This window comes from Amphiprion ocellaris, chromosome 10, assembly GCF_022539595.1.
Source record: "Amphiprion ocellaris isolate individual 3 ecotype Okinawa chromosome 10, ASM2253959v1, whole genome shotgun sequence".
In the NCBI taxonomy this organism is placed as follows: Eukaryota; Metazoa; Chordata; class Actinopteri; family Pomacentridae; genus Amphiprion; species Amphiprion ocellaris.
Window position 1 is genome coordinate 31618501 of NC_072775.1, and position 16628 is coordinate 31635128.

Sequence of the window (16628 nt, forward strand, 5' to 3'; positions counted from 1 at the left end):
TCTGGAGACAACTGCTAACCAAAGCAGGACTGAACCCAAATCACAGCCAAGTTAGGGAAACCTAAGGCTGAATTTGCAGTTTGAACAAGGACACTTCTGCCATAAGTTCCATGTCTTTACTTATGTCATTTAAACGGTAATTATCCAGTAAGTGCCATCCACAATAAAAATAACCCATGACTGCATTAAAATGTATATAGCAGCATAATGTAGTAAATGTATTGAAGCAAAAGTTCAGTCCCTGAATGTTGTAGCTGCTGCAGGTGGAACCAGTTTGAACTACTTTATATCCAGTTTTATACAATGACAGATAAGTCTGAGGGTGAGAGGAAAGAACAAAAACAAAGTTCTGATCCACAATTTTTCTCTGATCTTTTGCTGAGATGTTCACCATTTAGAGGTTAAAATCACAATCTGGTGAAGCTGTTAACAACTCATAGATGTCTGAAATGTCGATGCAACTACACACTGCTTTCTGTAGGACGCCAAAATGGAAACTACTACGTTTATCTTCAACAATATATTGTGTTTTCAAAGCTTGTTATATTTTCCACTGGGTCAAATCTTACACTTAAACAAGAGCAATTCAGATAAATGAAGATTCAGATAAATGAAGTACAGTAGAAAATGCAATAATTTCCTCTGAAATGTGCTGGAGGAGACAGATAAGAGAAGTACTTTAAAAATGCACTGACATGTCCACAGCAGTAAATGTATTGAGTAACTTTACACTACTAGTGATTGCAGTTTGTATCTTGTTTTGCTGTTTTCAGTAGTTCCTGGAGGAAAGTGAGACTCATTGGTGATTAGAATCTCTATTGTTTATTACTTCATGTTCACTTGATATGTTGCCTTCCTACTTAGTGAGTTGTGGTGGTAAGTAACTCAGTGCATTTGCCCACATAATGTATTTAAATACAAATTTGACTTGAGTGAATCAATTTCTACAACTTTATATTTCCACTTTATTGCAGTTCAGAGAGAAATAGATTTTTTCCAACCCAGTTCAGGTCAGCAGGTCTTCAAAGGTAATGAATTAGATTTTATTTCTTTGTAATGATCTTCAGATATGTCCAGGATTTCACCTCTACAAACATATGATGACCTTAGAGAGTAGGATACATTGCTGATTAACCTGGCAGTTTATAAAGTAACGGCTTCAAATAAAAAGAGGGTAAAACTGGCTCCCAATCAAACAGTATCATTAACTCACTAGTAAACATCATTTATATTTGTAAAACATTGACAGAATCCATTTTCTGGCAGTATTACTTTTGATATTTTATATGCATGTTGCTCAAAATACTTAGGACTACTTCAGTTAGGTTTTGGTTAAGAATGTTCCTGTTAATGGAATATTGTTGTAGTTTGGTATTTCTACTTTTGCTTTATTCAGTCCCTGTCACTTCATTCTGTTCTTCTTTGTCATTTTTATTAATTCATTTTTGTTGGTTGTTCTCTGATTTGTATTTAGTTCTCCATGTTTGCTTTCTTCAAGTGTCTTCTAAGTATTTGAATTATTGTGGACCTTTGAGATAAAATAAACCAGAAAATCTCCATTAGCTTGTTACTGTTTGAACACAATTACTTGTTTGGTGAACAATATGGTGCATATTTCCATTTTATGTTAGAGAGATCATTTGAGTATGTGTACTGTCCCTGATGAACAATATAATTACAAAATAACCCAAAACATTCCCTTTGAGATTTTTGTATTTTGAATAATTTCTCATGTTTATTTGTGCTACTTTGCATTCTTATTCTTAATGACAACTTTACTTCAACCAGCTGCGATCAAAAAAGAATATTTTAATTTGAAGGCGGATCAAGAAAAACAATAATATCCGGCGGAAGTGAAGCCAAACCGTTGCTAACGTTAGCTCATTGAAACAACTGCTAACGTGTACTGATGTGTGGAAGTTTTTACAGACAGTTATTCTGTCTTAGCTCAGATTAATATTTTATCACTTAAAGATGAGTTCAGTCCAGAATCTGAGAGAGTTGATCAACCAGCGACTAACTGCTGCTGCTGAAGAAATATTCACAGAGTTTGAGAAAACCATCGTCCAGTACGAGGAGGAGATCGATCGTCAGCGCAGACTGCTGGATAACATCTGGAAACCTGAGATAAAGTTACACACAACAGGTTTGTGGAACTGTGATGGTCTGAATGAGCTGATAGAAGTAAAGTGAGGAGCTGCGGTTTGTGTGGATGAACAGCAGGATAACTTTCACATTTCTCTACCGACTCCATGGTGGTCTTTAAATTTCAGGGTTCATAATAATCCCAAAGAAATCAGGCAAACATCAACTCACTTTGGTGACTGAATATAAGTAATTGTCCTAATGAAGTGTGAAAGTGACGCTTTCCTTCATTCATGTATAATATATTGTGATTAAATACATATGAAATGTACAGAAAGTCTTTTTCTTTGTGAAAGTTGCCTTTTTTATCTGTGCCCCATCATTTTAGCTTTTCTCGTCCTCCATGTCAAACCCAACTCATTCACTCTGACACACTGGCAAATATATTACTATATACTTCGTTGGGATGCACTAACTGATCAATTGTTCATAGTAATTGACCAGTAAGTATGAAAAAATATTACCACAGAACAATTGGCCATATCCCTGGTGGGAAAACGTGACTTTAACAATTCCTTATGACAATAATAACTTCTTTTCAGCCACCAGGTTTTTGAGGTCATTGTATTCCAATTATTTCTCAGAAGCGACCATTTCTGAGTAAAACAGAACAAAATCCAAATGAAACAGTGGGACACAAGCAGTCAATCTGCTTTCTATCATTTTATCACAGTGAAATGATTAAGTTTCACTGCAAGACAGACAATTTCAAATGACACAATTATATTTATTGATCTCAGGTGTTACAGCAGTGTAACATGTTTACATGATAAACAGACTACCGTACAGTATAAATGGGATGGAATATAAATGTGGTATCATATAAAATGAGCTGCAGTACTAATAAAACAGTTTACAGTAGAGTACAGCAGTTGAAGGAACGACTGCTCCTGACATGGATTAACAGAGACTTTTCCAACTCTGCGGCTCTGTGTTTCATGGAAACCTGACTGAACGGGACCATCCCAGACAGTGCGCTATATCAGCCGAGCAACACCCAACATCCAAAAACTCAGTGCTCCTAAGTCCAACAGACCAACAGTCAAATGACAAAAATTCTTCACAAAAGTTTTCAGGTGACATGCGGATGGTGTTTATACAGAGAAGACAGAAAATGACAAAAGAGACTGACAGCAAAATAAAACATATCAGCTCAATAACATCAATGCAGCATGTCTCACAAACAGTATGCAGTGGAGCAATTTTAATTGTAATTTATGTCAAAACTGTTCCATACTGCACAGAAGACATTTGTGAGTTCTCTGTAGTTCTTGTCATGGTTGTGCTGTTTCTACAGAAGTGCAGGATTTTATGTTGCACAGAAATATAAGCCCACAGTGAGGAAGAATGTGACAGAAACAAAAACTGTCCAGACAGTGCTTGGGCTACAGAGGATTAATAATATTAGCTCAGCTGTGCGTCACCTATTATCACCTTTAGCAACCTCTTTTTTTTGTCATTTTTTCTTCTAGACCGTCTGCAGCAACATGTCCAGGAGGAGAATGTTCTTGCTGAGCAGAATGTCTGCAACCAGGAGAGGAACTCCAGTGTGGACCAGGAGGGCCCAGAGCTTCCACAGATGAAAGAGGAGCAGGAGGAACTGTGCACCAGTCAGGAGGGAGAGCATCTTGTACTGATGCAAGAGGCTGATACACTGGTTCAGCACAACTCCAAATGTGAAGAAATATCTGGAGAAATATTTGGACTTTCTGCTAAACGATTCGGCCAATTGGATGAAGACATCGATTATCGGCGCAGGCAGGTGGATATGATCTGGAAACCACGGATAATGTTACACAGAATTGGTATGTAAAACTATGATTGTCTTAATGAACTAACACAGGAATGTGACTAATGTAAGATCCTAATTAGAGTTCTGGGTTACATTTATTTTCCGACAGAAATTCTGCTGTTGCATCTTAACTCATTGATATTTACTTGAACTGTCTATTTCTTGAATCACCGTTGCTTGGACATATCAACATGTCCACCATTGTTACTCCGCCAAGGAGCAGGGGAGCTATGTGACGATCGGCGTGCGTCTGTCGGTCTGTCGGTCTGTCTTTCTGTCGGTCGGTCGGTCTGTCTGTGTGAAACATTACTCAAAAATGGACAAATGGATTTGGATGAAATTTTCAGGGAAAGTCAGAAATGACACAAGGACCAACTGATTAGAGTTTGGCAGTTATGCGGCTTATAGTCTGAATTCATGGCTTTGTTATAGATTTCCCATTGCCAGATAGAGCAGCCGGCATGGCATCGTATGTAGCCATGACATGAACACTGTGTCAGTTACCTGCTGACGATCACATGATTGCAATGCTACTACAAAATGACCGTGATTTATCAGTTGGAAATCATACAAGGAACAAATGATTAAAGTGTGGGGTCTTTCTGAGTCCCATCAATTCCTGCCACCCACTACGTATTTAGGTCATGCAATGCAGCAAACCCCAGCCAGACACGTTAAGTTCTGCCGTCAGCTTTATTTTGAACACAAATTCACCTTTCTGTCCTTCACTCCTTTCTTCAGGAAGCACCGTCAGATCTTATCGCCATTGCAGCTAGGTGCTTCTAAGTTTATACACATCTTTTATTAGCCAGCAACAGCTTGAAACCGTTTTCCTTCATCTTTATGTGAATTTTCGGACTTTTCGGCAGCGTCTTCGTCATGTCAAGAAACCGCTTCTAAGATAAACACTTCCTGTGCTGCTGGAACGATGACAAAGTAAAAGCCCACAACATTAAAAATACATCTTCAAAATAAAAGTATGAAGGGAACGATCGTTTGGACACTAATAAATCAAAGACTTGCCAAAAGTGATGAACTGATCAACAGACCTTCATAAGAGTAATTTATATGCAATTCGGTATTCATACATAACATGCACGAGCATAACACATGCCTGTGCTCAGCACAAGGTCATTTTTTATTAAAGATTTCATCCGTCGGAAATGATACTGAGCAGCCTTGGCGGAGTACTGCGCTCTCTGAGTGCTTTTCTAGTTTCATTTTTGTTTGTTTTTTTAGATTTATGCCAGCACTGTGCTATTCTGCACAGATGTAATTTCAGAACTTTCTCTACTTCTAGTCATGGTTGTGCTGTTTCCACAGAGCTGCAAGACTTTATATTGCTGTTAAGGTTGAGCACACTGTGAGGAAAAATGTGACTGCCCAGACAGGGCTTGGGGTTCAAAGGATTAAATGTCTTCTCTCAGATGTTTGTTTCCTCATAATAATAATAGTAATAATTGTAATAATAAATTCTATTTGAAGGCACCTTCTCGGCACTCAAGGACACTGTTCAAACAAACAGTTTCATATATAGACAATACAAATTATAAACAATCTGACCGTTCTGGTGGTCAGAGGATTAAAGGTCTTCTCTCAGATGTTTGTTTCTTTATCATCATGTTAATAACTTTTTTCATGTGCTTTATTATCCCTTCAGACCACCAACATCAAGATGTCTGTAAAGAGGGGAATGGTCTCGCTAATCAGCAGCTCTGTAACCAGGAGAAGAAGTTTCGTCTGGGCCAGAAAGAGGCAGAACCTCCAGAGATAAAAGAGGAAGAGGAGGAACTCTGCACCAGTCAGCAGGGAAAGCAGCTTGTACTGAAGCAAGTGACTGACACTTTTCTATCGACTTCAACTGATATGGACAATGACCTCAGTGAACTAGAACCAAACAGCAACCACCTCCTCTCTTACAATTCACCAGTAACCGTGACCCCACATCAGGAGGGAAGCGAGCATGTAGACTCACGTTCAACTAGAAATGCAGCGCTGAAGCCAAAGAGTCATAGCAGTTGCAATGTACCCAAGTCTTCATTGTCAGAACATCACTGTGGTATTGGTACAAGTGAAAAATGTATAAAATATGATGTTTTTGGAAACACCTTTCAGAATAAGTACCAAATCAAGAAACATCACCAAATCCACAAATGTGTAAAACCAAATGCTTGCAATACATGCAGAAGAAGTTTTCGTTCACGGTCTCAGCGGAAAGTCCATATGAAAATTCACAGCGGTGACAAGCTAGATGCTTGTAAAGCATGCGGGAAATGTTTCAGTTGTGGTAGTCATCTGACTGCCCACATGAGAACTCACACAGGAGAGAAGCCATTTTCTTGTCAAAGATGTGGGAAAAGTTTCAATCAACATGTTCATCTGACTGTCCACATGAGAGTTCACACAGGTGAGAAGCCATATTCTTGTGAAACATGTGGGAAAAATTTCAGTGAACGTGGTAAGCTGACTCTCCACATGAGAACTCACACAGGTGAGAGGCCATATTCTTGTGAAACATGTGGGAAATGTTTCACTCAACGTGGGCAGCTGACTGTCCACATGAGAACTCACACAGGTGAGAGGCCGTATTCTTGTGAAACATGTGGGAAAGGTTTCAGTGAACGTGGTAAGCTTACTCTCCACATGAGAACTCACACAGGTGAGAAGCCGTATTCTTGTGAAACATGTGGGAAAAACTTCACTCAACGTGTGCAGCTGACTGTCCACATGAGAACTCACACAGGTGAGAAGCCGTATTCATGTAAAACCTGAGAAAAAAGTTTCATTCATTGTCATGATTTGTTGTACCACGCGAGAACACACACAGGTGAGAGGCCGTATTCTTGTGAAAAATGTGGGAAATGTTTCAGTCCATGCAGTCATCTGATTAGTCACAGGAGAACTCACACAGGTGAAAAGCTGTCGTCCTGGAACAACTCTGGGAACAAAGCTTAGTAGAACACGCATTCATTCACATTGTTCGGGGTAAAAGTAGGTCTTGTAGCTTCTGTGAGTTTATTGCATGTCAGTCTGAGACACATGGATCTTTAAGAATCTGCCAACCTGTCCAATGGATGCATGGCGACTTCCAGAAGCACATTGCATTTACGAAAGAGACAACTGGAGACGTCATACTTCTGAGGAATGGCCTAATGGTTTATTTCATTGGTTATCAGTGTCTGCTGGAGCTGAGTGGAAAGGGATGATGTTGCTGAGATTTAATGTAGTGAAAATGAGTTTACACATCAACATAATTTTTGATTTAATTATTTTCGTAGTTCTCATGTTCAGTTCATGTGTATGTAAATAGGTTCCTTTCCTTGAGTGCTCCTTTTCCTTTTGAATTGTGAAGTTGCAAATTTGATTTAATTTTTTTAGAATTTCATTTCATAATTTGATCAAATAGCTCCACAGGTTCTCCAGTTGCTCACTTTTCCGATGAAGTGTGACAATGTCTTAGATATCATAGACACGAAAAGCCAAGTGAATATGCACAGTGATTTTTATATTTATTTATTTTTGTCCATATAAACACGACACAACACCATCGAACAGCTTTTAAATGTGAGCTCCCACATCCTCATATTCACTAATTACAGCCTGGTAACATTCTGGTATTCATCTCCAAACCTGTGTAGATAGTTATTTAACTTATTTCACCATACAGATGATTCATTTGAAGCAAAAGTCTAACATTTCTGCCTGTGAAGCAATAAAGATTTTTGTTTTTTTATCATTATGTATTGACAGTAAAAAAAACAACAAATACCTGTAAATATGTAAATAAACATCTGTTTGTGCTTTATTTTTATCAGTCTAAGTTCATATAAATCAAGTTTAACTGTGGATTTAGTTGACGATTTTACACAGACTATAATGGACTCCATGGATGAAATCCACTTTGAAAATCTCTGGAGACAACTGCTAAACAAAGCAGGACTGAACCCAAATCACAGCCAAGTGTAAGAAACTTAAGGCTGAATTTGCAGTATGAACAAGGACACTTCTGCCATAAGTTCCATGTCTTTACTTATGTCATTTAAACGGTAATTATCCAGTAAGTGCCATCCACAATAAAAATAACCCATGACTGCATTAAAATGTATATAGCAGCATAATGTAGTAAATGTATTGAAGCAAAAGTTCAGTCCCTGAATGTTGTAGCTGCTGCAGGTGGAACCAGTTTGAACTACTTTATATCCAGTTTTATACAATGACAGATAAGTCTGAGGGTGAGAGGAAAGAACAAAAACAAAGTTCTGATCCACAATTTTCCTCTGATCTTTTGCTGAGATGTTCACCATTTAGAGGTTAAAATCACAATCTGGTGAAGCTGTTAACAACTCATAGATGTCTGAAATGTCGATGCAACTACACACTGCTTTCTGTAGGACGCCAAAATGGAAACTACTACGTTTATCTTCAACAATATATTGTGTTTTCAAAGCTTGTTATATTTTCCACTGGGTCAAATCTTACACTTAAACAAGAGCAATTCAGATAAATGAAGATTCAGATAAATGAAGTACAGTAGAAAATGCAATAATTTCCTCTGAAATGTGCTGGAGGAGACAGATAAGAGAAGTACTTTAAAAATGCACTGACATGTCCACAGCAGTAAATGTATTGAGTAACTTTACACTACTAGTGATTGCAGTTTGTATCTTGTTTTGCTGTTTTCAGTAGTTCCTGGAGGAAAGTGAGACTCATTGGTGATTAGAATCTCTATTGTTTATTACTTCATGTTCACTTGATATGTTGCCTTCCTACTTAGTGAGTTGTGGTGGTAAGTAACTCAGTGCATTTGCCCACATAATGTATTTAAATACAAATTTGACTTGAGTGAATCAATTTCTACAACTTTATATTTCCACTTTATTGCAGTTCAGAGAGAAATAGATTTTTTCCAACCCAGTTCAGGTCAGCAGGTCTTCAAAGGTAATGAATTAGATTTTATTTCTTTGTAATGATCTTCAGATATGTCCAGGATTTCACCTCTACAAACATATGATGACCTTAGAGAGTAGGATACATTGCTGATTAACCTGGCAGTTTATAAAGTAACGGCTTCAAATAAAAAGAGGGTAAAACTGGCTCCCAATCAAACAGTATCATTAACTCACTAGTAAACATCATTTATATTTGTAAAACATTGACAGAATCCATTTTCTGGCAGTATTACTTTTGATATTTTATATGCATGTTGCTCAAAATACTTAGGACTACTTCAGTTAGGTTTTGGTTAAGAATGTTCCTGTTAATGGAATATTGTTGTAGTTTGGTATTTCTACTTTTGCTTTATTCAGTCCCTGTCACTTCATTCTGTTCTTCTTTGTCATTTTTATTAATTCATTTTTGTTGGTTGTTCTCTGATTTGTATTTAGTTCTCCATGTTTGCTTTCTTCAAGTGTCTTCTAAGTATTTGAATTATTGTGGACCTTTGAGATAAAATAAACCAGAAAATCTCCATTAGCTTGTTACTGTTTGAACACAATTACTTGTTTGGTGAACAATATGGTGCATATTTCCATTTTATGTTAGAGAGATCATTTGAGTATGTGTACTGTCCCTGATGAACAATATAATTACAAAATAACCCAAAACATTCCCTTTGAGATTTTTGTATTTTGAATAATTTCTCATGTTTATTTGTGCTACTTTGCATTCTTATTCTTAATGACAACTTTACTTCAACCAGCTGCGATCAAAAAAGAATATTTTAATTTGAAGGCGGATCAAGAAAAACAATAATATCCGGCGGAAGTGAAGCCAAACCGTTGCTAACGTTAGCTCATTGAAACAACTGCTAACGTGTACTGATGTGTGGAAGTTTTTACAGACAGTTATTCTGTCTTAGCTCAGATTAATATTTTATCACTTAAAGATGAGTTCAGTCCAGAATCTGAGAGAGTTGATCAACCAGCGACTAACTGCTGCTGCTGAAGAAATATTCACAGAGTTTGAGAAAACCATCGTCCAGTACGAGGAGGAGATCGATCGTCAGCGCAGACTGCTGGATAACATCTGGAAACCTGAGATAAAGTTACACACAACAGGTTTGTGGAACTGTGATGGTCTGAATGAGCTGATAGAAGTAAAGTGAGGAGCTGCGGTTTGTGTGGATGAACAGCAGGATAACTTTCACATTTCTCTACCGACTCCATGGTGGTCTTTAAATTTCAGGGTTCATAATAATCCCAAAGAAATCAGGCAAACATCAACTCACTTTGGTGACTGAATATAAGTAATTGTCCTAATGAAGTGTGAAAGTGACGCTTTCCTTCATTCATGTATAATATATTGTGATTAAATACATATGAAATGTACAGAAAGTCTTTTTCTTTGTGAAAGTTGCCTTTTTTATCTGTGCCCCATCATTTTAGCTTTTCTCGTCCTCCATGTCAAACCCAACTCATTCACTCTGACACACTGGCAAATATATTACTATATACTTCGTTGGGATGCACTAACTGATCAATTGTTCATAGTAATTGACCAGTAAGTATGAAAAAATATTACCACAGAACAATTGGCCATATCCCTGGTGGGAAAACGTGACTTTAACAATTCCTTATGACAATAATAACTTCTTTTCAGCCACCAGGTTTTTGAGGTCATTGTATTCCAATTATTTCTCAGAAGCGACCATTTCTGAGTAAAACAGAACAAAATCCAAATGAAACAGTGGGACACAAGCAGTCAATCTGCTTTCTATCATTTTATCACAGTGAAATGATTAAGTTTCACTGCAAGACAGACAATTTCAAATGACACAATTATATTTATTGATCTCAGGTGTTACAGCAGTGTAACATGTTTACATGATAAACAGACTACCGTACAGTATAAATGGGATGGAATATAAATGTGGTATCATATAAAATGAGCTGCAGTACTAATAAAACAGTTTACAGTAGAGTACAGCAGTTGAAGGAACGACTGCTCCTGACATGGATTAACAGAGACTTTTCCAACTCTGCGGCTCTGTGTTTCATGGAAACCTGACTGAACGGGACCATCCCAGACAGTGCGCTATATCAGCCGAGCAACACCCAACATCCAAAAACTCAGTGCTCCTAAGTCCAACAGACCAACAGTCAAATGACAAAAATTCTTCACAAAAGTTTTCAGGTGACATGCGGATGGTGTTTATACAGAGAAGACAGAAAATGACAAAAGAGACTGACAGCAAAATAAAACATATCAGCTCAATAACATCAATGCAGCATGTCTCACAAACAGTATGCAGTGGAGCAATTTTAATTGTAATTTATGTCAAAACTGTTCCATACTGCACAGAAGACATTTGTGAGTTCTCTGTAGTTCTTGTCATGGTTGTGCTGTTTCTACAGAAGTGCAGGATTTTATGTTGCACAGAAATATAAGCCCACAGTGAGGAAGAATGTGACAGAAACAAAAACTGTCCAGACAGTGCTTGGGCTACAGAGGATTAATAATATTAGCTCAGCTGTGCGTCACCTATTATCACCTTTAGCAACCTCTTTTTTTTGTCATTTTTTCTTCTAGACCGTCTGCAGCAACATGTCCAGGAGGAGAATGTTCTTGCTGAGCAGAATGTCTGCAACCAGGAGAGGAACTCCAGTGTGGACCAGGAGGGCCCAGAGCTTCCACAGATGAAAGAGGAGCAGGAGGAACTGTGCACCAGTCAGGAGGGAGAGCATCTTGTACTGATGCAAGAGGCTGATACACTGGTTCAGCACAACTCCAAATGTGAAGAAATATCTGGAGAAATATTTGGACTTTCTGCTAAACGATTCGGCCAATTGGATGAAGACATCGATTATCGGCGCAGGCAGGTGGATATGATCTGGAAACCACGGATAATGTTACACAGAATTGGTATGTAAAACTATGATTGTCTTAATGAACTAACACAGGAATGTGACTAATGTAAGATCCTAATTAGAGTTCTGGGTTACATTTATTTTCCGACAGAAATTCTGCTGTTGCATCTTAACTCATTGATATTTACTTGAACTGTCTATTTCTTGAATCACCGTTGCTTGGACATATCAACATGTCCACCATTGTTACTCCGCCAAGGAGCAGGGGAGCTATGTGACGATCGGCGTGCGTCTGTCGGTCTGTCGGTCTGTCTTTCTGTCGGTCGGTCGGTCTGTCTGTGTGAAACATTACTCAAAAATGGACAAATGGATTTGGATGAAATTTTCAGGGAAAGTCAGAAATGACACAAGGACCAACTGATTAGAGTTTGGCAGTTATGCGGCTTATAGTCTGAATTCATGGCTTTGTTATAGATTTCCCATTGCCAGATAGAGCAGCCGGCATGGCATCGTATGTAGCCATGACATGAACACTGTGTCAGTTACCTGCTGACGATCACATGATTGCAATGCTACTACAAAATGACCGTGATTTATCAGTTGGAAATCATACAAGGAACAAATGATTAAAGTGTGGGGTCTTTCTGAGTCCCATCAATTCCTGCCACCCACTACGTATTTAGGTCATGCAATGCAGCAAACCCCAGCCAGACACGTTAAGTTCTGCCGTCAGCTTTATTTTGAACACAAATTCACCTTTCTGTCCTTCACTCCTTTCTTCAGGAAGCACCGTCAGATCTTATCGCCATTGCAGCTAGGTGCTTCTAAGTTTATACACATCTTTTATTAGCCAGCAACAGCTTGAAACCGTTTTCCTTCATCTTTATGTGAATTTTCGGACTTTTCGGCAGCGTCTTCGTCATGTCAAGAAACCGCTTCTAAGATAAACACTTCCTGTGCTGCTGGAACGATGACAAAGTAAAAGCCCACAACATTAAAAATACATCTTCAAAATAAAAGTATGAAGGGAACGATCGTTTGGACACTAATAAATCAAAGACTTGCCAAAAGTGATGAACTGATCAACAGACCTTCATAAGAGTAATTTATATGCAATTCGGTATTCATACATAACATGCACGAGCATAACACATGCCTGTGCTCAGCACAAGGTCATTTTTTATTAAAGATTTCATCCGTCGGAAATGATACTGAGCAGCCTTGGCGGAGTACTGCGCTCTCTGAGTGCTTTTCTAGTTTCATTTTTGTTTGTTTTTTTAGATTTATGCCAGCACTGTGCTATTCTGCACAGATGTAATTTCAGAACTTTCTCTACTTCTAGTCATGGTTGTGCTGTTTCCACAGAGCTGCAAGACTTTATATTGCTGTTAAGGTTGAGCACACTGTGAGGAAAAATGTGACTGCCCAGACAGGGCTTGGGGTTCAAAGGATTAAATGTCTTCTCTCAGATGTTTGTTTCCTCATAATAATAATAGTAATAATTGTAATAATAAATTCTATTTGAAGGCACCTTCTCGGCACTCAAGGACACTGTTCAAACAAACAGTTTCATATATAGACAATACAAATTATAAACAATCTGACCGTTCTGGTGGTCAGAGGATTAAAGGTCTTCTCTCAGATGTTTGTTTCTTTATCATCATGTTAATAACTTTTTTCATGTGCTTTATTATCCCTTCAGACCACCAACATCAAGATGTCTGTAAAGAGGGGAATGGTCTCGCTAATCAGCAGCTCTGTAACCAGGAGAAGAAGTTTCGTCTGGGCCAGAAAGAGGCAGAACCTCCAGAGATAAAAGAGGAAGAGGAGGAACTCTGCACCAGTCAGCAGGGAAAGCAGCTTGTACTGAAGCAAGTGACTGACACTTTTCTATCGACTTCAACTGATATGGACAATGACCTCAGTGAACTAGAACCAAACAGCAACCACCTCCTCTCTTACAATTCACCAGTAACCGTGACCCCACATCAGGAGGGAAGCGAGCATGTAGACTCACGTTCAACTAGAAATGCAGCGCTGAAGCCAAAGAGTCATAGCAGTTGCAATGTACCCAAGTCTTCATTGTCAGAACATCACTGTGGTATTGGTACAAGTGAAAAATGTATAAAATATGATGTTTTTGGAAACACCTTTCAGAATAAGTACCAAATCAAGAAACATCACCAAATCCACAAATGTGTAAAACCAAATGCTTGCAATACATGCAGAAGAAGTTTTCGTTCACGGTCTCAGCGGAAAGTCCATATGAAAATTCACAGCGGTGACAAGCTAGATGCTTGTAAAGCATGCGGGAAATGTTTCAGTTGTGGTAGTCATCTGACTGCCCACATGAGAACTCACACAGGAGAGAAGCCATTTTCTTGTCAAAGATGTGGGAAAAGTTTCAATCAACATGTTCATCTGACTGTCCACATGAGAGTTCACACAGGTGAGAAGCCATATTCTTGTGAAACATGTGGGAAAAATTTCAGTGAACGTGGTAAGCTGACTCTCCACATGAGAACTCACACAGGTGAGAGGCCATATTCTTGTGAAACATGTGGGAAATGTTTCACTCAACGTGGGCAGCTGACTGTCCACATGAGAACTCACACAGGTGAGAGGCCGTATTCTTGTGAAACATGTGGGAAAGGTTTCAGTGAACGTGGTAAGCTTACTCTCCACATGAGAACTCACACAGGTGAGAAGCCGTATTCTTGTGAAACATGTGGGAAAAACTTCACTCAACGTGTGCAGCTGACTGTCCACATGAGAACTCACACAGGTGAGAAGCCGTATTCATGTAAAACCTGAGAAAAAAGTTTCATTCATTGTCATGATTTGTTGTACCACGCGAGAACACACACAGGTGAGAGGCCGTATTCTTGTGAAAAATGTGGGAAATGTTTCAGTCCATGCAGTCATCTGATTAGTCACAGGAGAACTCACACAGGTGAAAAGCTGTCGTCCTGGAACAACTCTGGGAACAAAGCTTAGTAGAACACGCATTCATTCACATTGTTCGGGGTAAAAGTAGGTCTTGTAGCTTCTGTGAGTTTATTGCATGTCAGTCTGAGACACATGGATCTTTAAGAATCTGCCAACCTGTCCAATGGATGCATGGCGACTTCCAGAAGCACATTGCATTTACGAAAGAGACAACTGGAGACGTCATACTTCTGAGGAATGGCCTAATGGTTTATTTCATTGGTTATCAGTGTCTGCTGGAGCTGAGTGGAAAGGGATGATGTTGCTGAGATTTAATGTAGTGAAAATGAGTTTACACATCAACATAATTTTTGATTTAATTATTTTCGTAGTTCTCATGTTCAGTTCATGTGTATGTAAATAGGTTCCTTTCCTTGAGTGCTCCTTTTCCTTTTGAATTGTGAAGTTGCAAATTTGATTTAATTTTTTTAGAATTTCATTTCATAATTTGATCAAATAGCTCCACAGGTTCTCCAGTTGCTCACTTTTCCGATGAAGTGTGACAATGTCTTAGATATCATAGACACGAAAAGCCAAGTGAATATGCACAGTGATTTTTATATTTATTTATTTTTGTCCATATAAACACGACACAACACCATCGAACAGCTTTTAAATGTGAGCTCCCACATCCTCATATTCACTAATTACAGCCTGGTAACATTCTGGTATTCATCTCCAAACCTGTGTAGATAGTTATTTAACTTATTTCACCATACAGATGATTCATTTGAAGCAAAAGTCTAACATTTCTGCCTGTGAAGCAATAAAGATTTTTGTTTTTTTATCATTATGTATTGACAGTAAAAAAAACAACAAATACCTGTAAATATGTAAATAAACATCTGTTTGTGCTTTATTTTTATCAGTCTAAGTTCATATAAATCAAGTTTAACTGTGGATTTAGTTGACGATTTTACACAGACTATAATGGACTCCATGGATGAAATCCACTTTGAAAATCTCTGGAGACAACTGCTAAACAAAGCAGGACTGAACCCAAATCACAGCCAAGTGTAAGAAACTTAAGGCTGAATTTGCAGTATGAACAAGGACACTTCTGCCATAAGTTCCATGTCTTTACTTATGTCATTTAAACGGTAATTATCCAGTAAGTGCCATCCACAATAAAAATAACCCATGACTGCATTAAAATGTATATAGCAGCATAATGTAGTAAATGTATTGAAGCAAAAGTTCAGTCCCTGAATGTTGTAGCTGCTGCAGGTGGAACCAGTTTGAACTACTTTATATCCAGTTTTATACAATGACAGATAAGTCTGAGGGTGAGAGGAAAGAACAAAAACAAAGTTCTGATCCACAATTTTTCTCTGATGTTTTGCTGAGATGTTCACCATTTAGAGGTTAAAATCACAATCTGGTGAAGCTGTTAACAACTCATAGATGTCTGAAATGTCGATGCAACTACACACTGCTTTCTGTAGGATGCCAAAATGGAAACTACTACGTTTATCTTCAACAATATATTGTGTTTTCAAAGCTTGTTATGTTTTCCATTGGGTCAAATCTTACACTTAAACAAGAGCAATTCAGATAAATGAAGATTCAGATAAATGAAGTACAGTAGAAAATGCAATAATTTCCTCTGAAATGTGCTGGAGGAGACAGATAAGAGAAGTACTTTAAAAATGCACTGACATGTCCACAGCAGTAAATGTACTGAGAAACTTTACTCTACTAGTGATTGCAGTTTGTATGTTGTTTTGCTGTTTTCAGTAGTTCCTGGAGGAAAGTGAGACTCATTGGTGATTAGAATCTCTATTGTTTATTACTTCATGTTCACTTGATATGTTGCCTTCCTACTTAGTGAGTTGTGGTGGTAAGTAACTCAGTGCATTTGCCCACATAATGTATTTAAATACAAATTTGACTTGAGT

The 16628-nt window shown here is 38.1% G+C and overlaps 2 protein-coding genes across 2 annotated transcripts; both read left to right on the top strand.

The window, feature by feature from the left end:
• The first annotated feature begins 1843 nt into the window (after positions 1 to 1843).
• Positions 1844 to 7742, top strand: LOC111575887 (zinc finger protein ZFP2-like). Its single transcript, XM_023281295.3, has 3 exons — positions 1844 to 2146; positions 3618 to 3950; positions 5598 to 7742. Exons 1-3 carry the CDS (start codon positions 1975 to 1977, stop codon positions 6707 to 6709), a joined length of 1617 nt encoding a protein of 538 aa, XP_023137063.2. The 5' UTR covers positions 1844 to 1974; the 3' UTR covers positions 6710 to 7742.
• Positions 7743 to 9690: 1948 nt separating this feature from the next.
• On the top strand, positions 9691 to 15589 carry LOC129349835 (zinc finger protein ZFP2-like). The gene is made up of 3 exons (XM_055014510.1): positions 9691 to 9993; positions 11465 to 11797; positions 13445 to 15589. Exons 1-3 carry the CDS (start codon positions 9822 to 9824, stop codon positions 14554 to 14556), a joined length of 1617 nt encoding a protein of 538 aa, XP_054870485.1. The 5' UTR covers positions 9691 to 9821; the 3' UTR covers positions 14557 to 15589.
• Positions 15590 to 16628: the final 1039 nt, after the last annotated feature.

Coding starts and splice junctions, on each gene's coding strand:
- LOC129349835 (XM_055014510.1), top strand. CDS start 9,822: ATGAGTTCAGTCCAGAATCTGAGAGAGTTGATCAACCAGCGACTAACT. Junction 9,994..11,464: donor GATAAAGTTACACACAACAG/GTTTGTGGAACT, acceptor TTTTTCTTCTAG/ACCGTCTGCAGCAACATGTC. Junction 11,798..13,444: donor GATAATGTTACACAGAATTG/GTATGTAAAACT, acceptor TTATCCCTTCAG/ACCACCAACATCAAGATGTC.
- LOC111575887 (XM_023281295.3), top strand. CDS start 1,975: ATGAGTTCAGTCCAGAATCTGAGAGAGTTGATCAACCAGCGACTAACT. Junction 2,147..3,617: donor GATAAAGTTACACACAACAG/GTTTGTGGAACT, acceptor TTTTTCTTCTAG/ACCGTCTGCAGCAACATGTC. Junction 3,951..5,597: donor GATAATGTTACACAGAATTG/GTATGTAAAACT, acceptor TTATCCCTTCAG/ACCACCAACATCAAGATGTC.